General features: G+C 36.5%; 1 protein-coding gene across 7 annotated transcripts in view; it reads right to left on the bottom strand.

Moving 5' to 3' along the window:
• LOC135206235 (solute carrier family 49 member 4 homolog) overlaps positions 1 to 14,923 on the bottom strand; it is a 280,975-nt gene that overhangs the window by 12,168 nt on the left and 253,884 nt on the right. For all 7 annotated transcript variants that reach the window (XM_064237603.1, XM_064237609.1, XM_064237605.1 and 4 more), the window contains 9 exons: positions 12,473 to 12,573; positions 11,793 to 12,037; positions 11,223 to 11,476; positions 10,850 to 10,962; positions 6,902 to 7,027; positions 6,134 to 6,263; positions 2,300 to 2,408; positions 1,733 to 1,919; positions 1,384 to 1,566 (listed from right to left, as the gene is read on the bottom strand). In XM_064237603.1, coding sequence (XP_064093673.1) covers positions 1,384 to 1,566; positions 1,733 to 1,919; positions 2,300 to 2,408; positions 6,134 to 6,263; positions 6,902 to 7,027; positions 10,850 to 10,962; positions 11,223 to 11,476; positions 11,793 to 12,037; positions 12,473 to 12,488 — 1,363 coding nt within the window. In that variant the 5' untranslated portion in view covers positions 12,489 to 12,573. The remainder of the gene's footprint in view (positions 1 to 1,383; positions 1,567 to 1,732; positions 1,920 to 2,299; positions 2,409 to 6,133; positions 6,264 to 6,901; positions 7,028 to 10,849; positions 10,963 to 11,222; positions 11,477 to 11,792; positions 12,038 to 12,472; positions 12,574 to 14,923) is intronic.

The following is a 14,923-nucleotide window of genomic DNA, read 5'->3' as shown; positions in this document are numbered from 1 at the left end:
AGGACTTAATCTCTGCATTGGCAAGATGTCATCTGCAGTTTTTGTCATTATTACATTGATTGCTGATATTTTAATTTTTCATTATTACTGTGATTACTATCAAGTTAAAGTTTTATTTACATTTAATTTATGTATTAAGCCCTCTGGACCTGACTACTGTAACCACCTAAGGTCTCTAGTTGAAATTTGAGTTATATAATATGTGCACCAACTGTTATTACTCTCAATGCATATTTTTTTTTCTCGCCAATATTATCACTGTTATTACCAGTACTAGCTTTTATGCTACCTCAGCTATTTTGTGGATAAGTGCCGATTATTCATTTTCTTTTTCTATTTTATCATGTCTCATGTATCTAGATTGTGTATGTTACTGTCTGTATTTTGTAGTATATTCAATGTATATGGCCCCGAGCTGAAATAAAGCGTTATTAGTTAATTATTATTAATTATTATTATTATTATTATTATTATTATTATTATTATTCTTATTATATTATTATTATTATTTTATTATTATTATTATTTATAATGATGAGCTGTTACTATTTCTCTGTGGTAGGTTCTTACTCTTCTGACTTAGGGCACTATATAATATTGCCAAGAATGAAGATCATTTAAAGAGGCTCCTTGTGTAATGAAGAACTAACCAAGGTACTTAAAACTGTTCCTGGTCTATCCTTGATACAGACAAGAAGTCTCAAGATACAATTTAAGTCTCATAGAGGCACAGCAACATTTGCCACTGACAACCCAAATTTAGCAGGGCCACCTTTTGGTTAAGGAATCCAACCCAATCACATTCATTTAACATTTCTAGAATGATACTTGCTAAATGCTTCTCTAGAACCATGAATATCTTGTCTTGTACTTTAGGTAGCGTTAACATCAGACTTCTCACAATTTTCTCTGCTCTGCTTCTTCTAGTCACTATATAGATCTGGGCACCTGTTTCCTCAGTTTTTGCCAAGCTGGATATGGGTCATTCACAATAGTGCTTGAAATTTATTATATGAAATAACTTCAAGTGACGTTACATTAATAACAATAATGAATTTGTTGGCAGATAAATTGTCAAGTTGACATGAATATCAGTCAGCCTTTAGGAGTAGCCATCCCAGAAATGGAATTTCAGGATTATCTGCAGTTTGTTAATCTTAGCCCGATCATTCAATGGTATCATAATGGTCTCCTCCACAGGTGAATCAGCAAAATTCAGATGGTGTGACACCTTGAAACTCTAGAGTTTAACAACAGACTTCCAAAAGGAGTATCTAATTGGTGGTACACTGTGAAAATCTTGCATTTATCAGGAGCAAATGACTTACTATTTACCAAGTCAGACATTGGTTACCTGAGGTAACCAATAAAATTTCCACTTACCTATATTTGGAATGAAGAAAAGGAACAGAAATAGAAGGCCAACAAAGTTATTCATTCCAGTAAGGAGTCCACCAACAAGGATCTCAGGGCATGGGTAGGCACTCTCAACAGCTAACTCAAAGAACAGTGGACACGTTGCAAAATTAAGTGAAAACGCAGCTATTGAGGTAAAATATATCTGCCCTGAAACAACATGAAAATACAAGTATGAGCTTTGATGTATCATATATGTTTTAGACAACTCTAAAACAAATTTATATCATATTTATTTCATGTAGTACATGGTATTACATACAGAATTCAAAGTTATGGAATGTATAACGTGGAAAAGATCTAATATTTCACTTACATTTCACTACTGTGATTGAACCATATGTAATCAGGTAAAACCAGTAAAAGCAGCCCAAATTTGCTAACATAATTATTATCAATGATACTCGAAGATGACCATAAACAAGATCCGTCAAACGCCCAGATACCAGTGCACTGGTGCTTGAAACGATGACCACTGCAAGTCCAATCCACGTTGCTTCATCCTTATAAGAAAAAATCATAAATTTATTCATACTCATGCTCTGAATTACAGAGGTAAATGAATTCAAGTTAGTTAAAAAAAACTATAAACAAAAGTTTTTCAGAAACACTAATCTAAATTTAATCAATCAAATTATATTATCTTCTGTAAAGTATACAGAAAATTATATAGTAAATAAATAAAAATTAACAAACTGTACTGTATAAACAAAAGTAACATTGAAATAACTGTAAAAATTTGAATGTTAAGCACTAAAACATGATTGGAAATACACTTAAAAACAAAATAAACCAACAATGCACTCCTTTCTTCATTAAATTTTCATTAACAACTAAAAATCAATAACATAGTAATTCAAAATCCATGTCTCTCAGCCATTACCTGATGAATATTCATAGCCTGGAGAGAATAGTTGAAAACTGCAATCCAAGATGATGGAATCCCTACGGAGATACCATAAGCCAATGTTACGATTATGACATCACGATTCCTGTAAACATGCATGGCAATTACTGATATTGTACATTGAACACAGTGTTACAATTCTGATATCACGATTCCTGTAAACATTATGGCAATTACTGATACTGTGCACTGAACACAACAATATGCTCTCCCATTTCAGATTCTATGCCTGCTTGTATTACAACCGCTGAAACTCATATTTTACATTTGAAAATACAGATATAAAAGAGGTTTTACCATTTTTAAAACACTTTACAAAATCTTTCATAGGCATCATCATTTTTTGCTGAGAAAACTATATAACTAGGGATCTTAATTCACAGAGGGAGATATACTGCTCTTCTTACATAAATAACAAAATTCAACTTTCCCAAATACTAAATCGAAGGCAATTCAAGTCATAACTCATAAATAAGAAGCAGTGTAAACCTTTAATGAAAAAAATGTGTAGTCAGTACTAATCTAAATGAAAAATTTGAGTGAATTCCATGTAGTTGATCATTAATCACAACTTTTTCCATTTGCGAGGATAGCTTGCTTTACCTGCTAGTGCACTGTACAAAGATACATCAAGGGATTTGCAGAAACAAGGCTTATTACTATTATTGGAAAGTACTTACGTAACTGTAATACAGTACATAAAATCAAATTGTAATTTTTATGTGCTGACATTAGCAAAACATAAAAGCTTAGCTTTACCAAGAAATTATGTTTAACATTAAAAAAAAAATTAATGCAGCAGTATGCAGTATAAAGCACATGAGTTTTTTCAACAGATATAAATTCCACATACAAGCCACTGCCAACAAGTCTTGGTTGGGATTTGAAGTGGTGGCCCTGTGTGTATGTACGCTGATGAAAAAAAAGATGATTCCACTACCCGATATCACTCACCACCTCACATCATCATGAATCTTGACCCCAGGAAGGAGACTTTTATACCCTATCTGATGGGTGGGAAGGGAGACCTAATCATAAGGCAATGGTTCATTTTTAAATAAATTCATGTAGTATATGTACTATAAGTAGTTATGGGTAACCATTAGGTACTATACCAATATACCTTCATAGAGTTGTCTCCCTGCCCATAGTGAACACAAGGTTCAACTGGCCCAGAAGGTAGTACTGCACTGGTATCTGGATCAGAACCCCAATCTCGAGGTACACTGCCTTGTAGGTCAACAACTCTTTAAGTAAAGGCTACTTTCACAATAAAAAATTGTGGCTTTGCTCCGGAGTAGCATCCATATTGTGTATTGGCAGTGGGATTATGGATAAGGTTGAAATGTTGAGCACTTTGGCTCTTTTGCTGGAAGCCTGGACATCTGACAGATAACCTAAGCATTGTTAAGGTTCACTGGACTTCATCTACTTCTAGGAACTACAAACACAAGGAACTATATTCTTTAATGTATGAATGGCCCCCAAACCCCAGGCACTGAGGGGTGCTAACAATCTCCTAGTTCATAAATACTACTAAGGATAAATTGGAAACAGAAACTGGAACATAACCCTGACTCAACTGGAAAGGTAAAACAAGCAGAAAATGAGTACAAGAGATATGGACTCAATATCTTTTATTTTTATAATTTAAAATGCCATTCTTATCTATACCACATTTTCCAAAGTGATCTGCATTAATTTTTGTCTACTATTTTTATTAGAAAAAAAAGGTAAATTGGTATAAGATTTTCCAAGGATCACACATCCCTGGTGACTTTTCAAAGATGTGGGGAGGTACAGAAGAATATCAACATTTTTATTTTAACAATTTTGTATACCCCTATAAATTTTCATATGATACCAGGAGGGAAAGTATACTACCAGCTTTCTATGCAGTATTACATCTATTTATACTAGTTATTTCTAATATCATAAAGAGGAATATATATCTCCATGGGAGTTTCCTCTCATAGTCTATCTAGATGAAGAGAGAGGTACTATACCAGAGTTGGAGGGAATACTCTTCTCTGTGGGGTATAATTTGCTAAGTGTAATACTGTACCACTTACTATTCATATAGTCTCTAGAATACAAACATGCTAATTAGAGTGGTATACAGAACTGAAGGAACCTTACATCATGGCTCTTAATTAATGTTTTGTGTGTCTTAAAATACTACTAAAAGTTATTCCCTCTACAGATGTGTCATAAAAGTGAGGTGAAACAATTTTAATGGCAGAATCTGAAAAATATTCTTGATAAGTGTTTGGAAGGGAGGAGGTGGACTATGAAAGTGTGTAAAAGAAGAAAAGAGATTTTGTTCTTAATCACCATCAACATAATTGGAAAAATGCATGAAAAACAAGAAGAATCTGTCAAAAAGTAAACCATGTTGTGATTTGCTGTTACTGAGGGCAAGTTAAGAGGTGATTCTTAGGTATAAATGAAAGCAATGAAAATGGAGATGCGTACCATATTGTGTAGAATTTCGTATGTAAGAAGACAGGGGAGGAGGGTGTGGAACGAGGTTTTCTGCCCTGCAGGGGGCAATTACTATCAGTTCACCGCACATGGTGTACTGTAGGCATTACCTAAGGTTTTTTGCAGTGTCCCTTCAGCCCTCAGCTCCAACCCTTTTTATTTCTTTCATGTACTCTTTCTTTCATCTTACTTTCCACCCTCTCCTAACAATTGTTTCATGGTACAACTGTGACGTTTTCCTCCATCTACACCTTTAAATTTAAAACCTTCTTTACTCTCAATTTCCCCTTCAGAGCTGAATGACCTATGTCCATGCATTGGCCTTTGGTCTAAATTTCATCATCTGAGTTTTTTTGGGGGTTTTGAGCCAACTTTATATAAATATCAATTCTGTACTACCCAGGCCACTTCCAAGTAATAGACTAAGGAAAGAAGAGCTAATGAAGTACACCCACCTAACCTATTATGTAATGAGGACTTTTGAATAAGTTACAAGTAATGCAGTTGAAGTAGGACAATACCTTTGAGTAGGCAGCCATCAAAGCAGCAACTAACTTGACATAAAAAGAAAAAGATGAGTGGTTTTTGCCTCAAATGTTCTGTCTGGATCAAAAAGCTAAAGAATGTTAGGCATGCACTCAGATATAAATGAAGGAATAAAGTGGAATGGAGTGCATAGAGAAATTAGGAAATAAAAAGAGGAAATAACAGAGAAAACTGGGTAAAAGTATAACTTATAAAAATGGAGCCAACCCCAAACAGTTAATGAATAGGCTAGGGATATCACATTCACAGAGGCTGCAAAGAAGCTAACAACCAGTACAAGTAAAAATCCTTTTAACCACATTACATACATAGCTTACAATGCAGAGGGCGACCATATGTGTAAGAAAATGAGAAAGAACACTATAACTGAGAAGTGCAAAGTAGGAGTATTAACACACCCTTTATAATAGTAAGATAATAACTACTCAATACATATAATGTGTACAGCTGCCCATTTTTAAATACAGAATAACGATTTGACATCTGCATGAAAACCTGTATATTTTTGATAGCTCATAAAACCTCTTTTTTGCTATGCTAACATTTTGTATGTGAAATGCTGTTAGTCATAAGTTATCTATAAAATAGTGCAGGCTTTAATACAGGGTCTTTGTTACTTATCAAAACGCCAGACCTCAAAGCATCTGTTACGCTGAGGTACTCCTGAGTTTCATATATATGTATATATATCTGGTAAAAATTGATGGTATATTCTGTATAATACAGGAGAGCTCCAAGCTTTGAAATCATGTCTGTACCCATGTAAAAAGGCATATTTACCTTAATATTTTTTTAATGCTATCCCAAAACTGAAGTCTCTCAACTGAAGATGACAAAGAAGGTGGTGTGGGTGGTTTGGATGGATAATAGAAGAACACTGCCAACAATACTGCCGCTGCTATGCCAGCATCTGAATTAGAAATTATAGAAGCTATTACAGTAAATATATCATTCCTGCTTCTAAATAGTCAAAAATACTTTTCATGAGATTTTTCTCGAAGCTAATTAAACAAGGTGCTCAAAACAACTGATAACTTTATTACTGATGAGAACCTATAAAAATATTGTACACTCTCCTACATCAAAACCTTTTTTCTTGATAAATAGTTGAAAAATGTATGTTGTCTTTGAAATAAATTACTGTAAGACGAAACAAGACAGTGAAGAGCAGATGATAGGTACCGTAAGGGACAAAACAACCACCTGGCTCAACAACTGGTTCAGCTTACAACCAGAGGCCAAGTCTAGCAAAGCTTATGCTTTGTACATCCATAGGAAAACATTCTACTGCATCTCTCAGGCATTAAGGTAAGTAAATTAAAAGGTTTGTTTGTTTTGTGAAACTATTAAAAGTTCAGCTAAAACTGAAATATGTACTCTTATAACCTTTCTATACACACCTGACTAATCAAGGCAATGACTTAAAAATATTTACAAGCCTGGCTAACCAATTACACAATGGCAAATTTTAAAATATATATCAATGAGTGCTGAATTAGTAATATTTCACATATACAGAACTGGTGAAAATCCCTGCTCAGTACTTACAAGCATACATAAGTACTTTAATATCTCCCCTGATCTCTTCTGGAGTACCATCTGCTGGCGATCGTACAAAGATTGGTTCAAGGTAACTTCCAGCATTTCCCAGCTGATTAAAAGCTTGACCTATTGCTGTAAACATGAAGTAAAAGTCTACTTTAGAACTTAGGTTGCATTACATAACATGTGTTTGACATTAATATTAATGTGTAGTGAGCAGTTAGCATAAGTACTAACGACATGAGGTCAATATAACTTTAAAAATACAGTTTCTAACAACAGCATTGATTGTTTGTTTGCAGTGTTTTTATGTTGCCTGGAACCAGAGGTTATTCAGCAACGGGACCAACAGCATTGATTGTTTGTTTATACTATAGTGCTTTTACGCTGCATGGAATCAGAGGTTATTCAGCAACAGGACCATCGGCTCTGCGTGACTTCTGAACCATGTCGAGAGTGAACTTCTATCACCAGAAATACACATCTCTCACTCCTCAATGGAATGGCTGAGAATCGAACTCGCGACCACTGAGGTGGGACGCTAACACCATACCAACCACGCCACTGAGGCGCTAACAACAACAGCTTTGGAATTTTTAAGTCATTTTGATAAACACAACTACTTAGTCCCCTTCAAAAACTTATGAAGTGAAAATTGTAGATGCATGGAGAAACTGATCCCTGTTGGTGTTGCATGAAATTAATTCAGTTTGGGACACTTAAGAAAAATCTAAGAACAAGTAACTCATTGCAAAAGACCAAGATATGACTATTACTTTTTTTTCCATTTACATGTAAAAAGCCTTTAAAATCAGGACAAAACACTCAATTCACAAGTGAGTTTTGTCCTTTTGGTTTTGCTGTGTATTTCCTGAACCATAACCTATGGTCAACTCAAGTACAGAATATACTTGGAACTAAAGCCAAAGGCTATCTACTGCCATGATTTGTATGCATTACACACACAAAATTCATTTTAGAACATTTCAATTTTTCTTTGCATTGCATTATTGAGATCAATCTAAGGGAAATGAGCTGTCCTAAAATTTAAAATTACCATAGTTATTATCACACATGGACAGCTCTCCTAGCTAAATAATCTTAAAACTATGATAAGACTGAGTTGTGTAAATGACAAAAATTACTTTAAAAATTATTGTCTCAATAAACCCTAATGTTACATAGGTTACTTTTGCATATGAAGTATAGTGGAACCTCTACGTACGAAAGTCCCTACTTAAGAAAAACCTAGGTTACGAAAGCAAAGATGAAGATTTTTTTGCTTCTGTGTACGAAAATAATTCAGGTTGCGAAAGGGTGTATGTACTGTAAACCGAAATTCGTCCGGGCCGCCGAGAACAATTTTAAAACTCGCGCGCCGCCAACTCAGTAGACTCGCCACCATCCTCCCGCTCTTCCATTGGTTCTTGATGCTAGTCACCGCCATAAGATCCTACAATCCTATTGGTCAGCATCTGTCCCATCATGCCTCTACGTAAAGGCGTCCTTCGACCATTTCGTTGCATCAGCGTTATCGTACGTACGTGGAATTCATTCGTTCACATAGATTTCGTTTGTTAACGTAAATTTGTGTTAGTGATTTCGCTTTCTTTGTAGTAAGTTACTTTATCATGGTGTGTGTGAACTTAATTAACTTACGTTATTGGCCATGGGTCCCAAGAATGTTGCTGAAGTTCACGGAAAGAAGAGGATGCTTTCTATGGAGACGAAGATGGAGATAATTAAAAAGTATGACGCTGGCGTGCAGTTGAGTGTTATCGCTAAGGATTACAGCTGAAATTCGTCGACGATAAGCACCATCCTTAAGCAGAAGGAAGCCAAGGACGTGACTATTTCGTCCAACAAGAGGAGCCACGTGCATGATGAGATGGAGAGGCTGCTTCTTGTATGGATTAAAGACAAAGAAATCACTGGCAATACAATAACCAAGATGGCAATCTGCCACAAGGCCAGCGCTATTTTCGGTGATCTGAGTGCCCAAGCCAAAGACAACGCAGGAGAAGGGACATCGACGGCAACACCAGACATCAAGGCTTCTTGGGGTTGGTTTGATAAATTCCGTAAATGGACTGGCATCCATTCGATGGTGTGGCATGGAGAGGCTGCCAGCTCGGACACGAAAGCAGCCAAAGCCTTTATTAAGGGGTTCAATGAGATGAAAATCAAAGAAAGCTACAGTTCTCAGCAAGTCTTCAACTGTGACGAGACTGGCCTGTTTTGGAAAAAAATGCCTTGTCGGACATACATTACAGAGGAAGAGAAGAAGCTACCCGGGCATAAGCCTATGAAAGACAGGCTTACTCTTGCACTTTGTTCTAACAAAGTGCTAAAGGAGAAGCTTCCGGTGATGTGGAGGGCTAATGCGAAAGCCTGGGTAACGAGACTTTTGTTCACCGAGTGGCTAAATCTGTGTTTCGGCCCGACAGTGAAGAAATTCTTGGAAGAGAAGCGCCTCCCTCTGAAATGTCTGCTGTTGTTGGACAATGCCCCTGCTCACCCTCCTGGCCTCGAGGAAGACATCCTAGTGGAGTATTCTTTTATAAAGGTTCTTTATCTTCCATCTAACACCACCCCTCTCCTCCAACCCATGGACCAGCAAGTGATATCGAACTTCAAGAAGCTGTATACAAAACACCTTTTCAAGAGCTGTTTCGACATCACCGATATCACAAACCTCACATTGTGTGAATTTTGGAAGGAGCATTTCGATATCGTCATATGCATCTGACTCATCGATCAAGCTTGGCAGGAGGTTTCGAGGCGAAACTTGAATTCTTTGTGGAGGAAACTCTGGTCTGATGCCTTATGCGCCCGAGATTTTGAGGGATTCAATGTGGGTGAAGCTGATGCAAATTCAGAAACAGCTGACGATCCTGAAACTGTTTCGCAACCAGATCTTTATGAGATCTTTGCACTCGGCAAGTCCATGGGGCTGGTTGTCAACGAGGACGACATCAATGACCTTCTCGAGGAGCACCAAGAGGAGCTTACGACGGATGACCTGAAGGAGTTGGAGGCCATGCAACATAACGTCATTCAAGAAGAGTTCTCTAGCAGCGGCAAGGAGGAGGAGGAGGACCCTATGACAACGGCAGAAATTAAGGATGTTCTAGCTGCTTTTCATAAAGTGCTATCATTTGTAGAAAAGAGATACTACCCAGAAAAGGCTCACACATGTCGTATACTTGCTCAGTTCGATGACGTTTGCCTGAATCGTTTCAGGAACATTTTGAAAAGCAGGAAGAAGCAATCTTCCTTGGATAGTTATTTTTTAAAGAGGCCCTTAATTTTGTATCCTGAGGCACTACTGTAGTTTAATTATTTTAACTAAACACAAGTTGCTATTTCCTGGTAAACTATGTAGTAGTATTAGCTTTCATGAGCTAATGAGAATTTATGTTTTTTATGTACTTCCAGATGCTGCCATAAAACTTGTACTTATTTTATCAGTTACCATTTAAATTTTATTAACACTTGATGTATCTGTATAACTCATTTAGACCTTGTTTTTAGGAAAGCTATTACTAACCGTTTTCCATTTAACATTTAATATTTATTCCACATCTCTGGCACTCACTTTATTTTCAAGTATACTGCATACTCTACATCCAAACAGACAATAGAGGAGCATATGCGAGCATTCCTGCCTCCCATAAATACAGTAATCATAACAATTTCTACTGGATGGAAATGCTATTTCAAAATAATATAGTAATTTCTCAATTATTATCCCTTCTCTGTTTGCAACAGTTAGATAAGTCCTCAAGACTGGTAAAAGAACAAGTTTTCAATGTTTGGGGACAGCATACCATTTATATATGTTTTCCTTGGCTTATTACTGTAAATTAACTGAAGAAAAGGTAATTTCCCAATACACCTGAATAATGATGAGGCTGAAGAAAGGAAATTAAGAACCAGGCAAAAGAATATTACCAGTTGCTGTTGTGCGTTCCTTGGGGGGGAACCACTCCGCTGCTATCATAGGCGGTGCGGCCATCACCAATGTGCCAGCAGTACCAACAAGTATTGCACAAAGGTGACAAGATCTGGAATACAGTTATAGAGTGCATCATTTATAAGATCTTGTGATACATCACACTGAAACCCAGTATGAGTATCACTGAAACCCAGTATGAGTATGAGCTTAAAGATCTAAATGAGGTAATTACTGACTGCTGCAGCAATATAAATGCTAATAACAAAAATACTAAATGATACATGATAACTGCTTTACTCTTAATGCACAAAATTTTGAAAACCCAGGATTCATACAAGAGTACAGCAGATCTTTTGTATAGTCACCTACATTGTGAAAACTTCATTAGAGTTTGTAGTGAGAGCCAAAACCCTGAGAACTGTCCCTGCAGCAATCATGATGGCACAAGCAAAGACCCCTGTTCGAAGTCCCTTTTCATTCATAAGCCAACACATAGGCGTAATGAATAAGACAAAGGTTATTGTACCCCAATTGGCCATCATTGCAACTGTGCTAGACTTCCACCCACTGAAGGCTGCATCTACACTCTCACTGATTGGACCCCATGTATTCCACTGCAGGCACTGCAATTTGGAAAGAAAAAACAAATAGCTATAGTAATTTTTTTTTACAAGATCTTTCCCATAATATATAAACTGTGAGCTTGGAATGAAACCTTTGAGTGTGCATTAAAATTCACAATATTTCATGCTTGTGACTGTAATAAAAGATTTCATAACTGTGTGAAGATCAAATAAGGGCATCACATGCAGGAGGGAACTGCGTTAATTACAATATTCAGTTCATATAAAGTCACAGACATTACATGCTAATTGAGAACTGCTGTTTTGGGAAGATAATATTAGCAGTTACACTACTTGTCCTTTATAAGCGACTGACCTGAAAAAATGCTATGAAGGAGAATACTCCTAAAATCCAGAAGCGACTTGGATAAGCTCTGTTGATATTCTGTCCGGGGACCTCTTCCTCCCTTTTGGATACTTCTCTATAAGAGGAACCTGACCCATCAACTGTATCTTCACTATCACCATTTTGATAGGAGGATGGTATGACTGGATGAACAGTGACACTTCCTGAGCTACTTTGAGGTGATTCATCTTTGGTAGCAAGTAAAGGTGATGATTCTGAAAGGGAAGAAATTGCAATTTGAAAGAATGATGCACTGAAAAATCATCCTTAAAGATCAATGAACACATACAAAATGCACTTTACACAAGAAATAAATATCCCATAGATCTAGTTCATAGCATGACATATTGGTAAGCAATCGTTAAGCAAAGTATGTTACAGAACTGTTAAAGTAATACCGGAAAAGGAAAACATAACGGGCAGTAAACAAACCTTTGAAAGGCATAAATAATACTACAGATAAGGTATATGTTTAACCTATAGATTATATAGCAGCTTGTGTACAGCTAGCAATGTATTGCGAGTAGTACTTACAGCTGCAAAGATTTAGTTTTTGGTGTTTCTTGCACCTCAAGGAGTGGAACCATAAATGTCTATATGTACTACTGGACGCCACTGGTTACATAATAATTTACAAGTAGATTTCATACCTTCAGCAGCCTCCATGACTCTAGCCGCAGGATGTGGCCTTAATAAGACGGTGAATGTACGATGATAGGTCACTTGGTCATTATTTCACCATCGTCAAGCCCTGGGAAAAAATTATGCATACTGAATTCATAACAATAAACAGGTATTTATAAAGTAATATTAAACTTAGCCATAAACTCAAAGACACCGTGTTCCAAAAACATCTGGCAATCAATACGAGTCAGGGAAGCATACTAGGAAACAAGTGCTGTTTTCATGCACATTACACCGAGAGAGGACCAAAAAACTTACATTTTCAAACATGTACTGGAATGTTCATTTGATCATATTATTATTATTATTATTATTATTATTATTATTATTATTATTATTATTATTATTATTATTACTGAATTCAAAACACTCAAATGATAGTGGATTAAAATTTACATGAATGCTCTAAACAAGAAAGAAATACTACTAACACGTGAAAAGAAAAGTTCAAGATGGAAAGATACATCAATAAAAGAAAATACAGAAAAGAACAACAGCAAGAAAATACAAAGATGACATAAAGTAATCTACACATTCTGAATGAATCTACATGCTGGGATCGTTATGAAGACTAACACAGTATCCAAACAGGCTTCTGCCGACTTATAAAAATAAAAGGATAACTATTGGCCGTTCTCCATCCACTTCATAATTACTAGCGCCATTTTCCTCTGACAGTAATTGTTATTAATAGCGTTATTATAGTCGCCTTAAAATCATTTAGCATGCATTAGGTCAATTGCCCTTTTCTGTAATCAGCATGAATAGCTTTACATCTTTCTGGATTTCTTGTTAACAGCAATACTGCCTACTGTGTGCGCCTTACGTAGTACATAATAAAGGCCCTTAGAAGAATAACGTTTGTGTGGCCTAAACCACTTCACAATATAGTGTATTTGAAACTATCTAACTTATTTGAACAAAACTAACCTACTTTCATTCATTTCCTCTCATACAAGGAAAGATGAACCGCTTTTACTCAGTCCGAGGTCTTAGAAATGTTTTTTATTTCTTTTTTTCTAATTGCAAACATGTTTTCAATGTAAAATAGAATTTCTTCTTTATATGCATTTTTTCTCTATTTCTGATGAAATCGAGCTTTTTCTTTACTGGTTTCAGTTACTGAATCGTGTCTTTTTCCTTTTCCTTCAAATTTCACATTTGAATTATACTTCCGCTAATCATATTTTGGTTATTTCATAATAATCATCAGGCTGCCAAATCGCACAGATTCCACAAATCTCGCATTTGAATTACGTTCCTCGACAAATCACACATTTTCTCTCAATTTCTCTCCTGGAAATTTTTTCTTCTCCATGAAATCCCATGAAGAAAACTCCAAAAGCATATCTAAGAGGACCAACCAGCCAGCCGCCCGTCCCACACTGTCCACCCACAAGCGCCCACGGGACCCATCTCTGTGGAACGAATTATCTCCACATCATTTTATTCCATTTCTTTGAACTGGATAACGAGTTCGGGTCTGATCATTTAGGAAAGCCCTTGATAAATTAGTGTTTCATCTCACACAGCCAGTTGGTATTAGTCATCGGAGCAACTTAAGCCTTCGGGGAATGGTCAATTCTCAGAGAGAGAGAGAGAGAGAGAGAGAGAGAGAGAGAGAGAGAGAGAGAGAGAGAGTGGGGCGAGGGCTGATGAGCAATACAAGGAAGAGAAGGAAGGGAGAATTTTGTGTGTGTGTGTGTGTGTGTGCATGAGAGAGAGAGAGAGAGGAGGGCTGATGAGCAATACAAGGAAGAGAAGGGAGAATTGTTTGTGTGTGTGTGAGAGAGAGAGAGAGAGAGAGAGAGAGAGAGAGAGAGAGAGAGAGAGAGAGCGGGGGGGGCTCATGGGTATTCCAGGGAACAGTTATAGGAAATTTTACCCTTACAGTTGGACTACTGGAGGCAGGGGGAAATTTGAACTGTTGGAGGAGAGGTGGGTTAAGGGAAGAATCAGACTGGACACTAGCAATGGGCCACAATGTTACCCAAGTGCCACCTGAGTATTTGAGTGAATACAAGAGGTCAAGGTAAACAGATATTTTTTTTTTTCTTTTTTATTTCCACAAAGATATGAGGACGAAATGAGTATAAAAAAAAATCTGAATATTGTTATATTATTCTTTTGTTCTCCCCGTATCTCGCGAGGTGAAAAAGGTATTTTTATTGCATTAATCCTCATTCCACCCCCAATTCTTATAGTCTTCCCTGCCTTTAGAGACAAAATTCATCATTTCTTTCAGTCCAAAAGATAAGTTTTTTTATTTTTTTTTTATTTTTGCAAATTATGCTGAAGACATAAATACACAACGACGAAGAACCATAGCTAGGTCTCTCTCTCTCTCTCTCTCTCTCTCTCTTCTCTCCTCTCTCTCTCTCTCTCTCTCTCTCTGAAGTTTCTGGTTCTTCAAATTA

Source organism: Macrobrachium nipponense, chromosome 29 (genome assembly GCF_015104395.2).
Source record: "Macrobrachium nipponense isolate FS-2020 chromosome 29, ASM1510439v2, whole genome shotgun sequence".
Lineage (NCBI taxonomy): Eukaryota > Metazoa > Arthropoda > Malacostraca > Decapoda > Palaemonidae > Macrobrachium > Macrobrachium nipponense.
The sequence above is the reverse complement of the archived record's forward strand: the minus strand, read 5'-3'. Positions and strand labels throughout refer to the sequence as shown.